The 15,529-nt window shown below is 46.3% G+C and overlaps 1 protein-coding gene across 2 annotated transcripts in view; it reads right to left on the bottom strand.

The window, feature by feature from the left end:
- Positions 1-15,529, bottom strand: part of CRHR2 (corticotropin releasing hormone receptor 2) — a 204,642-nt gene that overhangs the window by 167,428 nt on the left and 21,685 nt on the right. For both annotated transcript variants that reach the window (XM_079946965.1, XM_079946967.1), the window contains one exon: positions 12,797-12,890. In XM_079946965.1, coding sequence (XP_079803091.1) covers positions 12,797-12,890 — 94 coding nt within the window. Of the gene's footprint in view, positions 1-12,796; positions 12,891-15,529 lie in introns of those variants that run through there.

Genomic DNA, 15,529 nt, shown 5'->3' with positions numbered 1-15,529 from the left:
GTTGATCAAAAGGTTGGCGGTTCGAATCCCCGCAATGGGGTGAGCTCCTGTTGCTCTGTCCCAGCTCCTACCAACCTAGCAGTTCGAAAACATGAAGTGCAAATACTGTAGATAAATAGGTACCACTCCGGTGGGAAGGTAAACGGCATTTCTGTGCTCTGCTCTGGTTCGCCAGAAGCAGCTTAGTCATGCTGGCCACATGACCTGGAAAAACTGTCTGTGGACAAAGCCAGCTCCCTCGGCCAGTAAAGCAAGATGAACGCCACAAGCCCAGAGTCATCTGCGACTAGACCTAATGGTCAGGGGTACCTTTACCTTTACTCTTAAAGGAAATCAGCAACCCAACAGATGTGGAGCAGAGGGGAACTGAAGGAAGAGACAGAAATCTGTTCCATGCTATGCTGCAAGGTAACCTTCCTTTTTGCTTTGCGCAGATTGTTGCTAAAATTCAGGGTCGATAGTGCTCCAAAAGCATCAAGACACTTTATCCCTCCCATTTGCAAACATGTTAGATTGTAAAGTTGGCGAACGGGGTGCGTGTCAAGTTCCAGTCTTCCATGAGCGAACAATGTTGCCAAGTTTTGAAAATCAACATCTAGGCACCCGAGAAAGTGAGGGAGCTTTACGGAGGGGGAAAGAGTTGCATGTCCAAAAAAAGAAAAAGAAAATCAATGGACTGATTCCGTTCACCCACACGATACAAATGCACTTGAAAATCCCCTTTGTCATTGTTATTTTGGGAAGCAAAAAAGGCTGCAGGGCTGAACGGGGAACATTCTTCAGTTGAAGCAAAAGTCAGTCTTGTTCATGAGAAGCCAGGCAGATTGAGGGCAGAGAAGAGCACTGTTAAAAGGCATAGATCCTAAGACCAAGTCATTCTTCAGCACAACTGATGCGCTCTTCCCCTCTCCATCTCACAACGACCCTGTGAGGTAGGTGAGGTCACCTAATGAGCTTCATTGCTGAGTGGGGATCTGAACCCTGGTCTTCCAAGTTATTTCATAAAGTGGTTCTTGTGTGTCTTGAATGCAACTGGCTCACAAACACCCACACAATCCTGGTTTCCTTTTAAAATCAAATGTCTGCCCTCTTGCCGAGAGAGGCTGGAGAATTCCGATAAAAATCAAGACAGGAGCAGAGATTGTCCATCTTTGCTTAGCCATCTGGCATCCGGAACGGAAACCAGTGTGACAAATACAACTGGTAATCACTGCTGGTGTTGCTTGCAGTCCGTAAATGGTACAACATTGATTACATCCCCCCCCCCTCAAAAAAAAAAAAAATGTATCATGTTCCCTTTGCATTGAAATGAATGTGGTGGAATAAGGTAATGACAATGCAATTTGCGCAATTAATTGAGTGCGTTCCGCACCTAATGTAATTTTGTTGCAGCACACAGAGAGGCGAATAATGTAGCTTTTGGCAGAAGTCAAACTGCAGTGGAATGGAAACAGTACTGCATGCAGCAGGTACAGGTTGAGGGTGGGAAATGATGCCTGCTTACATCCCTACTATTATGCACAAACACATATACTTGCTGCAGTCATTCTTTAGGCTGACCATATGGGTTACACTATTTTTCATGCAGATGTTTTGCACAGGGTTGTACAGTGGTACCTCAGTGTAATGGGATTAAGGGGCTACTCGTGCGTAAGCGTTTAAGCCCTCGAGGCTTTGCAATCAGTTTCTAAACTCTCCCAGTCCGCGGAGCCATGGGTGCATGACTACCTCAGTCGCTGGCAGAATCCGTCAGTGGGCGCTTCCGGAATTTACGCCAACATAAGAGTTCCTTAACAGAAACTCTCCTTCTGGATTCTCTGCGTGACAGTTTCCTGTGCGGAGTAGGCGTCCCCAACGGGGGTCCTGAGACTTCTCCGCTGTTCTCACTGGAAGTATCTTGGAGCCCTTCCTCCGACTGAGTTTCTGCAGGAACTCTCCCTCTCCCCCTGCTGGTTCCTTCCTCAGCATCCGAGGGTCTCCCAGCTTCCTTGAGCCCTTCCACCACCTGACTCTCCGATGGCAGTTCCCTGACATCCACCTCCCCTCCAGGACCCCCCTCACCCCCCGTTTCCCCTTCTTCTCTGGGTGGTGAGGCTGGGAACCCCCTGAAAGGATCCTCCTCATCTTCGGATGACTCGAAAACCGCTCTCCACCTACTACTGTCCCTTCTTCCCGAATACTCTTCCCCATCTGATTCTTCTTCCTCTTCCTGTCCTGATTCTGGGAACCCCTCGAACTCCTCCTCCTCGTCAGTGGTGCCGAAGTGTTCCTCCCAGAACCTAGCCAAAGGCTGAGGCTTCCTTGGGAACCGGCGATGAAACGTTCCTACTAAAACCTCATCCTTGACCGTTTCTGCCGGTACCCAGGTATTTTCGGACTCCGGTTCCCCTTCCCATGCCACCAAGTACTCCACCTGTTTGCCCTTCCACCGAGAGTCGAGTATTTCTGCTACATGACTGCTGTGCTCCCTCTCTTCTACTTGCGGTGCCGCGGGAACCTCACCTTCCTGTCCCAAAAATTCCCGCCCCTCCCGGTATGGTGACAGTAATGACCTATGGAATACTGGATGCAGTTTCATGTTGTCTGGCAGCCTGAGTTTAAAGGCCACCGGATTGACCTGTTGTATAACCTCAAAGGGTCCCAGTCGTTTTGGCCTCAATTTCTTGCACCCGCCCTTGAAGGGTAACCCTTGTGTTGACAACCACACCCGGTCCCCCACCCTTATGGTCTCTCCTTCCCTTCTGCTCCTATCTGCCTGCTTCTTGTATTCTTCCTTGGCCCTATCCAAATTCATCTTGAGCTGTTGATGTATGGCTTCCATTTCTTCCACAAAATGTTCCGCTGCCGGTACGCTTCATCTTTCCCCCCCCTTTCCCGGGACTGGCCCTGGGGTGACACCCATAATTGGCCATAAATGGGCTCATGCCCGTGGACACATTTTCCGCGTTATTGTAGGCGAATTCGGCCAGGGCCAATTTCTCTACCCAATCATTCTCTCTGTCATTTACATAACACCTCAGATATTGTTGCAGAATACTGTTTGCCCTTTCCGCCTGCCCATTAGTTTCTGGGTGTCTGGCAGTCGAGAAATTGACCTCTACGTCCAGTAAGCTCATGAGCTTCCTCCAGAACCTGGACGTAAATTGTTTCCCTCTGTCTGAGACCACCCTCAAGGGGGCGCCATGCAACCTAAAAATGTGTTTTACAAACAACCTGGCTGTTTCTTCCGCCGTGGCCGCATGTGAGCAAGCTATAAAGTGGCACATCTTGGTTAACAGGTCTACCACTACCATTACCGCAGTTTTCCCCTTGGATTTTGGCAAATCCGTCATAAAATCTATGGACACTGTCTCCCATGGCCTTTCGGGTGTGGGTAATGGTTCCAGCAACCCCGCCGGTGCCACCCTCTCCCCCTTTGCCCTCTGGCAGCAGTCGCACCCCCTTACATACTCTCGTACATCTTCCCTCACCTTGGGCCACCAGAACTGCCTGGTAACTAACCACATGGTTTTGTGTTGCCCAAAGTGCCCCGCGGTGGGGCTGTCGTGCAGTTGTTTGAGTACCCTACCCCTCAATTCCCCTTCTGGTATGTACAATGCCCCCTTGTAATACAACGCCCCGTTCCTTTCTTCAAAACCCCCTGTGTTCTCCCCGGCTCTCCTGAGCCCTCTGAGCTTATCTTGGGTGTATTCATCGCTCTCTGTCCTTTCTACCAGTTCTCTTTGCCCCACCAATGCTGCTCCACACACCCAGTGGTCCTCTGGGATGATATGCATTTCTTCGGGCGCCCTCTCTCCCTCCATATACTCTGGCTTTCGAGAGAGAGCGTCCGCCCTTACGTTCTCTGGCCCCAGTACATAGCGAATCTCAAAATGGAATTTGGAAAATTCCTGTGCCCATCGCACTTGTCTTTGGTTCAGGACTCGGGCCGTTCTCCAATATTCCAGGTTCTTGTGGTCCGTGCACACCTGGACCTTGTGCTGCGCTCCTATTAGCAGGTGCCGCCATCGTCGAAACGCTTCATAAATGGCGAGCAGTTCCCGGTCGTACACGGTGTAGTTCCTTTCGGACTTATTCAACTTCCGCGAGAAGAAGGCACACGGTCTCCAGTCCGACGCATCCTTCCCCGGTTGGAGCAGAACCGCTCCTACCGCTCAGTCTGATGCATCTGTTTCCACCCTCATCAGTTTCTGTAGGTCTACGTGCAAGAGCTGTTCTTCCGAAGCGAACGCTTTCTTTAGCCGTTCAAACGCTCGCTGCACCTCTTCCGTCCACGCGAATTTCTTCTTACTACTGAGACAATTGGTGATGGGCGCCGTTAAATGGGCAAAGTTTTTGATGAACTTCCGATAGAAGTTTCCAAACCCCAGGAATCTCTGCACGTCCTTCCTGGTTCTGGGTGTCTTCCATTCCAGTACCGCTTGGACTTTGTTGGGATCCATGGACAACCCCTTGTCTGACAAACGGTACCCCGGGAATTCCACCTCTCTGGTATGGAACTGGCACTTCTCCAGTTTTACCCACAGCTGGTTTGCTTGCAGCCTGCTTAGGACCTCCCGGACATCTCGGACATGCTGCTCCTCGTCCTCTGAGTAGACCAACACATCGTCTAAGAAGGCCACACAGTTCTTATAGAGCAAAGGCCCTAGGACGTGGTGCATGAAGGATTGGAAGCATGCTAAGCCCCCCTGTAATCCGAAGGACATAACGAGATACTCAAAGGCCCTCAAGGGGGTGAACATGGTGGTCTTCCATTCCTCCCCCTTCCTCATCCGTATCAGGTTATACGCCCCCCTCAGGTCTAGCTTGGTAAAAATCTTTCCCTTCCTCACCCTGGTCAAAATGTCGTCAATCCTGGGTATGGGAATGGCCACTGGTTCCGACACCGAATTCACGGCCCGGAAGTCCACGACCAGCCTGGGTTTACTAGAGTCCTTTTTGTCCACAAAAAACACTGGGCTGCCCCCCACCGCTCTTGACTCCCTGATGAACCCTCTTTTTAGGTTCTTGTCTATGAACTCCCTTAACTCCTGCATCTCCCTGTCCGACATAGCGTACAGTTTGCCAACTGGTAGCTGGGCTCCCGGGAGTAGGTTAATTTGACAGTGAAAGGGTCTATGCGGGGGCAGTCTATCTGCTTCCTTCTCGCTGAAGACGTCACTCAGGTCGGCGTATTGTCGTGGTATTTATCCCTCCTTCCCCACCGCCATCCCTGCAAGACTTGCCCTAGCCAGCCCCTGAAGTTCTCTCCCCTTGCAGTGCTCTAGGCAATGAGCTGACCCAAAAGAGACTGTGCGCTGGTGCCATCCCACTAGCGGATCATGTAGCGCCAGCCAGCTCATTCCCAATATGATGGGAGGCCCCGCCAGGGTGGCTACATGAAAAGCAATGACTTCCGTGTGCCTTGCCACCCTCATTGTCATGGGGACCGTCTGTTGGGTAACTCCCCCCCCCCAGGAGTTCCCTCCCATCAATCGTTGTCACCTGCAAGGAACGACTTAAGGGCAGTGTCTGTATTTGGTGCTCTGATGCAAACTCCTTACTCATGAAATTGCAGGAGCTGCCTGTGTCTAATAGGGCTTTTATCGTGAGTGGATGTCCGTTGGGCAGCTCTAGCAGCACCTCTACGATGAGAGCCGCTCTAGGGGGTTCAGGCTTGGGCACGTTCACTGATCCTTGGCCTGGCTGCTGTGCCCTGTCGCTGGCAGCAGGCGTTGGCTTTTACCTGCTCCTTAACCCCCTCCTCCTCACTCCCAGCAGCCCCCACCATTCCTTGCCATCCCTTCCCTTGCGGGCAGACCCTGGCAAAATGTCCGGGCTGTTGACAGAGGAAACATTTTTTGGCGCTCTTCCCCTCCTTCTTCCGCCCTTCGTTGACGTTTGAAATTCCGCGTGCACGCGCAGTCCCAATCTCCATCGGTTCCACTGGCGGGAAAGGTTGCTCCGGCATCTCAGGAATGCAGAAATCATTCCAATGCTCTCCTCTCCCTTCCCACTTCTCCAGCGCCCTCGCCTCCTGGCACGCTCCCATCGCAAGCGCCGCCTTGGTCAGCTGGTCTATGGACTCCGGACGGGGCGCGCGGGAAAGTTCATCTTTCACCGCCGGGGCTAGCCCTTCTTCAAACAGCATTTGAATCGGGTCCGAAGACAGGTCCCACCCCAATTTATGTATGAGCATGGTAAACTGTGTCCAATACTCTCGGACGGACTGATTCCCCTGTTTGCATGCCATTAACTGTCTGCGTACCACGCCCTGTTCAATCTGGCTGGAAAACATCAAGTCCATCGCGATAAAGAATTTCCTCAAGTCTTTTAGGGCATCATTATTCGATGCCATCAGGGGCCTCACCCATTCTCTAGCTCCCCCCTCGAGGTGCCCAATCACAAAAGCCACTCTCGATTCCTCATCGGCAAAGTCATCAAACTGCAGGTTCAGTGCGTACTGCATTTCTGTCTTAAAGGCTTGGTAGCTTCTTGGGTCACCCCCGAATTTCTGTACCAACCCCGGTACCTTCCTTGCGATGGGGGTGGGTTTCCCCTGTGCATCCTGAGCCCTCCTTTCCTCGAGCCGCGCCGTTAGCAGTGCCAGCTGGTGTTCCAACGCTCTGTTTCTCTCCTCCAGAGTTGGTCCTGCTTCAGCTCCTCCTGCTCCTCCGGCTCCGTTTGGGTTGCTCATGATGCCTCTCCTTCGCACAAGCAGCGTCAAGAACTGACGGATTGCTGTAATGGGATTAAGGGGCTACTCGTGCGTAAGCGTTTAAGCCCTCAAGGCTTTGCAATCAGTTTCTAAACTCTCCCAGTCCACGGAGCCATGGGTGCATGACTACCTCAATCGCTGGCAGAATCCGTCAGTGGGCGCTTCCGGAATTTACGCCAACATAAGAGTTCCTTAACGGAAACTCTCCTTCTGGATTCTCTGCGTGACAGTTTCCTGCGCAGAGTAGGCGTCCCCAGCGGAGGTCCTGAGACCTCCCCGCTGTTCTCCCTGGAAGTATCTTGGAGCCATTCCTCCGACTGAGTTTCTGCAGGAACTCTCCCTCTCCCCCTGCTGGTTCCTTCCTCAGCATCCGAGGGTCTCCCAGCTTCCTTGAGCCCCTCCACCACCTGACTCTCCGATGGCAGTTCCCTGACACTCAGTTTAAGAACAGCCCTGTTTAAGAACGATTCGGTATACGGACTCCGCAAAACTGGAAGTAGTATTCCGGTTGGTCTACGAACGGAAGCCGAATGGTGGAAGGGCACTGGCGGTGGGAGGCCTCTTCAGATGTCAAAGAGATAAACAACCACCTGACATTTAGAAGACATCTGAAGGCAACCCTGTTTAGGGAAGCTTTTAATGTGTGACATTTTAATGTATTTTTAATCTTTGTTGGAAGCCACCAATAGTGGCTGGGGAAACCCAGCCAGATGGGCACAGTACAAATAATAAATTATTATTATTATTATTATTATTATTATTAGGGAAAGTGTGCCTTGGTTTAAGAATGGCTTCGGTTTAAGAACGGACTTCCAGAATGGATTAAGTTCATAAACCGAGGTACCACTGTTCAGGCATCTAGTTTAACCTCCTCCTCAGTGCAAAAATCCAGAGTTAGAACAGTGGTACCTCGGGTTACATATACTTCAGGTTACATACGCTTCAGGTTACAGACTCCGCTAACCCAGAAATAGTACCTCCGGTTAAGAACTTTGCTTCAGGATGAGAACAGAAATCGTGCTCTGGCGGCAGCAGCAGCAGCAGAAGGCCCCATTAGCTAAAGTAGTGCTTCAGGTTAAGAACAGTTTCAGGTTAAGAACGGACCTCTGGAACGAATTAAGTACTTAACCCGAGGTACCACTGTATATCCTCAACGGATCACTGGTCAGCCTCTGCTTAAAGACCTCCTCCATTCCTCCAAGTAGCTAGTTGCATTGTCAAACTGCCCTTCTCATCAAGAATTTTCCCCTAATTTTCAACTGAAATCTGCCCTTCTGTAACTAGGGATAGATGAATCTGTCCTTTTTTGGTTCTCTCCGTTTCTCATTTTTCTGCTCTTAAAATACATTACTGCGGCAATCTGCAATTTCCCTTAAAAGCAAACAAACAAGCCACAAAATCTCCACAGTACAGTCATACCTCGGGATAAATGTGCTCCAAGTTAAGTATTTTCGGGTTGCCCTCTGCGGCGACCCGGAAGTAACGGAGCGCATTACTTCTGGGTTTCGCCCTGTGCGCATGTGCAGACAGTCAAAATGATGTCACGCACATGCGTGGAAGCGGCGAAACGCAATCCGTGCATGCGCAACACGCGGACGCGAGTTGCGTTCGCTTCAGGATGAGAACGGGGCTCCGGAACGGATCCCATTCACATCCCGAGGTACCACTGTAATGTTTCAGTGGCCTGCTGTGAATGTCTCCTAATAAACACAAATTTCGTATTCAGTTTCGGGAAATAGAAACATTTTTTGCCAACCATTTCCCCTAATGCAGTGCATCTTTGAAAGTTATGCTCACCATTACATGCATTTTACATGCACACGTTGCGCACAATACATGCATTTTTGTGCACACTGCTTGGCTGGGGAACTGCACTGCAAAATTCAGAAAAAGCATGAATTTTGAAGGCTGGCTGCATTTGAGTCCACATATTCAAGTGGTGGCCAAACTTAGCCGTCCAGCTGTTTTGGGACTACAACTCCCATCATCCCTAGCTAACGGGACCAGTGCTCAGGGATGATGGGAATTGTAGTCCCAAAACAGCTGGAGGGCCGAGTTTGGCCACCACTGGCATATTGCTTTGGAAAGTGCGAATTTGCCAAGTTTGCCTTTAAATGCAAACTAATTCAGCCATTTGCCTTCTACCAGCATACAGTAGCAGGAGGGATTTTTGTAAAAAAAATCCATCAGTTGAGAACTAAACAATTTGCCAGGACTGAATGCCAACACACTTGGGAAGTTCCAATTTCATGGGCAGGGAAGCATAACAGATTTGTTTGTTGCAAACTACGTTGCAGTTTTATTGTGGTGTTCAAATCTTATTTAAGAAGACCACAAATCTGAAGCTGGGGTGGAGAGAATGAAGAAAGAAGAGCGCTTAATTTGGAAGAGAAAGCCAAACGACAACAACAAACCACTCCGTGATGAATAGTCTTTTCATCTGGCTTGTCTGGAAGGAAAATGGAGTTGCATTTAATGAAATTAACCGATAAAAAATAAGCTGTAGCTTTGGAGCATTTAACCAACGGAATGAATAACTGTAAAGGAGGAACTCAGGAAATCAGCAATCGACTGCAGTGTTGGCGGGTGCAGACAGGGACGAGCCCGCAGAAATGGCACTTCTGTTCAGACCCAGAAGTCAGATGAATTGGCAGATGAATTTTATTTGGAAACTGGTGATCAAAGGACAGTGCTCTCCTGGGGGCAGGAGGCCAACTTAGGGGGCACAGGCAGGCCGTCTTTAATGCCTTGCATTGGGGTAAAAAAAGGTAAAGGGACCCCTGACCATTAGGTCAAGTCGCAGACGACTGGTGTTGCGGTGCTCATCTCGCTTTATTGGCCGAGGAAGCTGGCGTACAGCTTCCGGGTCATGTGGCCAGCATGACTAAGCCGCTTCTGGTGAACCAGAGCAGCACACGGAAACACCATTGACCTTCCCACTGGAGCGGTACCTATTTATCTACTTGCACTTTGGCGTGCTTTCGAACTGCTAGGTTGGCAGGAGCAGGGACCGAGCAATGGGAGCTCACCCCGTCGCAGCGATTCAAACCGCCGACCTTCTGATCAGCAAGCCCTAGGCTCTGTGGATTAACCCTGCATTGGGATAACAGGGGTCAATTACCTACTGAAACCCCTTTTTGTACACAGAGTGAGCAGCCCTTAAGCTGTCAGATCTTGGTTTGAGAGCAGACTTGTTGCAATCACACACAGAGATGCTCGTAGGTGGGGAAATGGCAAAGTTGTTTCCTGCAGGAAATCTATAACTTGGATAGAAAAGTATCTAGTTCTAGTCTAGCTAACAAGTCTGGAGAACAACAAGGCAGCCTTGCTTGCTCCCTTGATCTCTCAGAGTGTAGCTTAATAATAGTGATACAGTCAAACCTCAGAACTCAAATGGCTCCGCTCTCAAACATTTCAGTTCCCAAATGCAAAAACCTAGAAGTGGTTTTCAAACGTTTCAGAAGCCGAACGGTCTTCCGGAATGGATTACGTTTGAAAACCGAGGTTTCACTGTAATAATATGTAATGTATTACATGTTATGTAATGTTAATGCTAACGATGATGAAGATGAGAAGAAAAGAATAATTGTATACCACCCTTCATTTATAGATCTCAGGGCAGTTCACACCATAATATTACAATAAAAGAACCACAAAACACATAGTAAAAATAAAAATATAATAAAATAAAAATAAGAACAACAACAAACCAGTAAACCCCGCCCCCAAACACATTTAAAAAGGTAATCTTTCAAAGTCCTAGTTGTAGAGAAACATTGTAGAGAAAACATTTTCGCCTGATGCCAAAAGGTGTATAATGTATAATGAAGGTGCCAGCCAAACCTCCCTGGGGAGAATATCCACATGCCGGGAGCCACCACAGAAAAGGCCCTTTCTAGGAAATGACTGGCAGAATCTAAGACCAGGGAGAAGAGTCGGTGGAAGAAGATTGGAAGAAATTTAAAGATTATTTACAGAAACACTGTAAAATTATTGAATGTTAAAATGACGTTGGAATGAAACGAAGTAATAAGGTTAAATAGGAATATGTAAAAATGGATTAAGAAATAAGACAAAACAAAGAGCGTAAGGATTTGCTGAATTAACTATCTGAACTGGAATACAAAAAAGGGAGGTGTGAGGAAGTCATGAAAATAAGTAAATGAATTGTAAGATATAGAAAGAGGGACTTATTTTTAACTGTTTTTATTTTTCCTGTAATTTGTATTTTATGCTTTTTTATCATTTCTGTAATCTTTTTCTTATTGAAATTTTAATAAATATTTTTTTTTTTAAAAAAAGAAAAGGCCCTTTCTGGTGTTACCACCCTCCGGATTTCTCACACAAAGGGGCCTCAGATGATGATTGCAGGGTCCTGGTTTGTTCATATGGAGAGAGGCGGTCCTTGAGGTATTGCGGTCCTGAGCTGTTTAAGGTTTTGTAGGTCAAAGCCAGCACTTTGAATTGGGCCAGGAAACTAAATGGCAGTGAGTTAAAGATGATCTCTCAGCTTGAGGTCTGAGAGAAAAGTGTGAGAAGGAGGAGGGAGTTGTAAACAGAAATGTAGGGAAATATATAAATGATATAAACATTATAGTGGAATGTATTAAAAAGGATATAAAACAAAACTGCGTGATAATACCATGACAACAGAAAAAGCATAATAAGAAAGATTGGAAGTTTTTTTTTGCAAAAAAAATAAATATATTATTTGATAGATATAATGTTGTATAAATCTTTGATCTTTTTTCTTCTTCTTTTTATCATTTTTTTGTCTTTTTTTCAAAAAATTTCTTTCCCCCCATTTTTTTGTATTTAAATCTGAAATACTTACCTTCGTTGTATGATTGTATCATATTTTAAATCAATAAAGATTTAATAAAAAAAGAAAAGAAAAAAGAAATCTAGGGAATTTAAGATTGGAAAATGAGAGAGAAACCAAGATTGACAGATTTGCCCATCCCTAAAAGTGACATGCACTTTCTGCTTTGACGGGACACACATAATATGGGTCCCCTTCCTCCAAGAGAAATATTCCCCTTTACGGTCATGCAAGGTGGCTTCTGAAGGTGTTCCCAGACTATTTTCAGGCACCACCAAATTCAGAGTTTGTGCAATTAGAGCTGATTTGCAGCTTCTGTGCCACAAACCCTGGGTGGATCGAGACAGGGGGGGGGACCCTATAAATAAGTCAGAAATTAGATTGTTTTAACAAAAGAAAAAAATCTCTATTGAAAATAGTGTTTTAAAATTTCTTGCTCTCTGGCACCCCCTGGTGTTGCATGATTATAGTGCATTCAAATCGCTGTTTCTTTACTAATGTAGCTGAGTCCTCTGTCCTTGCCCACAAACTGGTCTTTCTGAGATAAGGAAACTGGCATAAAAGCCACTGGGAATGGGATGACGCTTGCTGGATGCAGAATCGTATAACCTCCCCAGAAACAAATCAGAACGATTGCTCAGCAGCTAGCCGACGTCATTTAACCTCCCTGCAAACTTTGCACAAACATATAGGGATCAAATATTCAATAAAACAGGTCATCTGGAAGTAGGGGAAGGAGAAGAAATTTTATTCAGTGCACATTTAAATCCAAATCTATCAAATTTGCCCTTTACAAAAGAATGTGAGAACTAGCAGGGGAAAGTGAAAACAGAATATAAAAATGCATTATATTGGGAAAGATTGATTGCAAAAATGCTTACATTAGTCAAGGCTGCATATAAAATGTGTTTACTAGGAGAATTTTAGCCCTACAATGCTTATAAATTTGCATGAGTTGCTTAAAAGAAAAAGGAAATCAGATTGCTGCAAAATGTGGACAGTTGGATTTATGATTGGTTAAATGAGAAACTGAGAGAATTGAAATGGAGTCTACAGACAAGGGCAAGAAGGCAACAGCCCTAACCCATTGCATGTCTCTATCACTTGATATTTAGAGGTAATATGGCTCTGAATATGCAGGTTCCATTTCACTATCATGGCCAAAAAATGCCACAACCAACTGAAATACCTCTCTGCCGCAAATTTCCATTTTTTTAAGTTGTCTAAGCCAGTGGGCATCCCTTACTAATTAGACACTATCTCAAGGTCATTATTACCTGTCAAATTGTGATGGGAGGACCATTCTTCACAGTATCTCTCCAGCAGAGCAGAGAAGGGCAGGCTTGCGGAAGAATCACAGTGCAGAATCAGCTGAGAGGAAGGAAGGAGACAAGAAGATTTGTTAGTAGGGAAACTGAAGGGAGGAAGAAGAGAAAACACAGGATTTGTTAGGGGAAGAAGTGTTGTAGAATCAGAGATTAGAGCTGGGGCAGACTGGAGATAATCTAAATCAAACCAATGGGTGTCTGGTGGTTGGGCGGTGGCACCCCTCCCAATTAATAATAATCCCCAGATCCCCAGCTTTCGTTTTTAAAAGATTGTAAGTTTCTAGCCCTTCTAGAAATGGAAATATGACACAAAATGTACTGGTACTATTACATTTCCCCAATAAATTAGCCTTTCAGTGTCTTTCTCTGGGAAGAAAGTTATGTGGACACTCATTGCCCAACCTGTCTTCTAAGGAGCTCAAGGTCATAACTCTACCTCCTCCTCATTTCATCCTCACAACAACCCTGTGAGGTAGGTTAGGTTGAGAGTGAGTGAGCAGCCCAAGGTCACCCAGGGAACTTTGTGGCTGAGTACAGGTAGGTGTACCTAGGTAGATTTTACTTTCTTGGGCTCCATGATCACTGCAGATGGTGACAGCAGTCACAAAATTAAAAGACACCTGCTTCTTGGGAGAAAAGCAATTTCAAACCTAGACAGCATCTTAAAAAGTAGAGACATCACCTTGCCAACAAAGGTCCCTATAGTTAAAGCCATGGTTTTCCCAGTAGTGATGTATGGGAAGTGAGAGCTGGACCATAAAGAAGGCTGGTTGCCGAAGAATCAATGCTTTTGAATTCTGCTGCTGGAGGAGACTCTTGAGAGTCCCATGGATTGCAAGAAGATCAAACCTATCCATTCTTAAGGAAATCAGCCCTGAGTGCTCACTGGAAGGACAGATCCTGAAGCTGAGGCTCCAGTACTTTGGCCACCTCATGAGAAGAGATGACTCCCTGGAAAAGACCCTGATGTTGGGAAAGATGGAGGGCACAAGGAGAAGGGGACGACAGAGGACGAGATGGTTGGACAGTGTTCTCGAAGCTACCAGCATGAGTTTGACCAAACTGCGGGAGGCAGTGGAAGACAGGAGTGCCTGGCGTGCTCTGGTCCATGGGGTCACGAAGAGTCAGACATGACTAATCGACTAAACAACAACAACAACAGGTAGGCAGCACTCATCCTTCTTCTGATAGGAAATGTTCTGAAGGAGGGAGGAGACCAAAAATAGGGGGTCAAGGAGGGTCAATTTGAGGGTTTGAGAAATGTCCCTAATTTCACCTGAGGCATGTTAGAGGGTATGTTATATGTCTTTCTACACTTTCCAAATCATTCTCCCATCACTTCCTAACTAGGGTTGCCATATTTTGAGGAACAAGAAAGAGGACATATTTGCTGACTTCATACTTCTTCTTTGGAGATCCCTCGTAGCCAAGTAAGGTTGTCTTCCATAAACACGGTTTTAACAATGAGTCCTTAAGTGACTATGGAGGCCAATTCTGGATCCACACGTCCTTCTACTGTGGGGACTGTGGGAGTTGATCGCGGTGAAGGTTTGACAAGCGATGGAAGACACAAGATCTACCCACTCTGGAAGAATGGCAGATGAAAGTAATAGACTATATGGAGTTGGCGGAAATGACTGGCAGAATACAGGGACCAGGGAGAAGAGTCGGTGAAAGAAGACTGGAAGAAATTTAAAGATTATTTGCAGAAATATTGTAAAATTATTGAAAGTTAAAATGATGTTGGAGTAAAACGAAGCGGTTTTAGCAACAAGCTTGAAATGAAACTGTAAAAATAGATTGATAACAGATGAAAATATAAAGTTATAATGTGTTAAGATATTGGATTAAGATTAAAACAAAGAGGGAAAGGACTTGCTGAACTAAATAATGTGAATTGAAATACAGAAAAGGGAGGTGTGAGGGAGTCAGGGAAATAAGTAAAGAAAGTATAAGGTAAAGAAAAGATGGATTTATTTTTAAGTGTTTTTTTCTTTTTTTCTGTTTTTTGTATTTTGTATTTTTTTCTGTGTATTTTTGTATTGTTTTTATCTCGTTTTCCTTGTTATTTTTTATTTTTATTTCGTGTGTCATATATTATGTAACATTTTTTTATTCTGTAAAACCTTAATAAATATATTTTTAAAAAAACAAAGACAAGCGTGCCTTCCTCTTAGCACGTTTCTCCCTTGCATCCTGAGTTTGAGCATCTTCAAAGCCCATGACACCTTTGGTAAAGGCTGTTCTCCAACTGGAGCGCTCGCAAGCAGGCCAGTGTCTCCCATTTGTTGGTGTTAATACTACATTTTTTTTAAAGATCTGCCTTGAGAGAGTCTTTGAACCTCTTTTGTTGACCGCAGGCATTACGCTTTCCATTTTTAAGTTCGGAATACAGTTGTTGCTTTGGAGGACGATAATCAGGCATCCACACAACATGGCCAGTACACACACACACACACTCTCTGCTGCCAGCTAAGCCCAAGAAAAAGGCATAGGGATTTGGCTCCAGGCTGTGGAGCTACCACAGCCCAGGGCCAGTTAAAGGATCCACCAGCCCGGCGCTGGTTTGAGAGTGAGCTGGGAGAGCACTGGTGTTGGCTCAGCTGGGGAGCGTCCCAGGCACACACCTGCCCAAACAAAGAACAAAACAAAACAACCCCCCACTCATTTCTTGAAAATTGT

The sequence above is a fragment of the Podarcis cretensis genome, assembly GCF_951804945.1.
Source record: "Podarcis cretensis genome assembly, chromosome: 12".
NCBI lineage: Eukaryota > Metazoa > Chordata > Lepidosauria > Squamata > Lacertidae > Podarcis > Podarcis cretensis.
The sequence above is the reverse complement of the archived record's forward strand: the minus strand, read 5'-3'. Positions and strand labels throughout refer to the sequence as shown.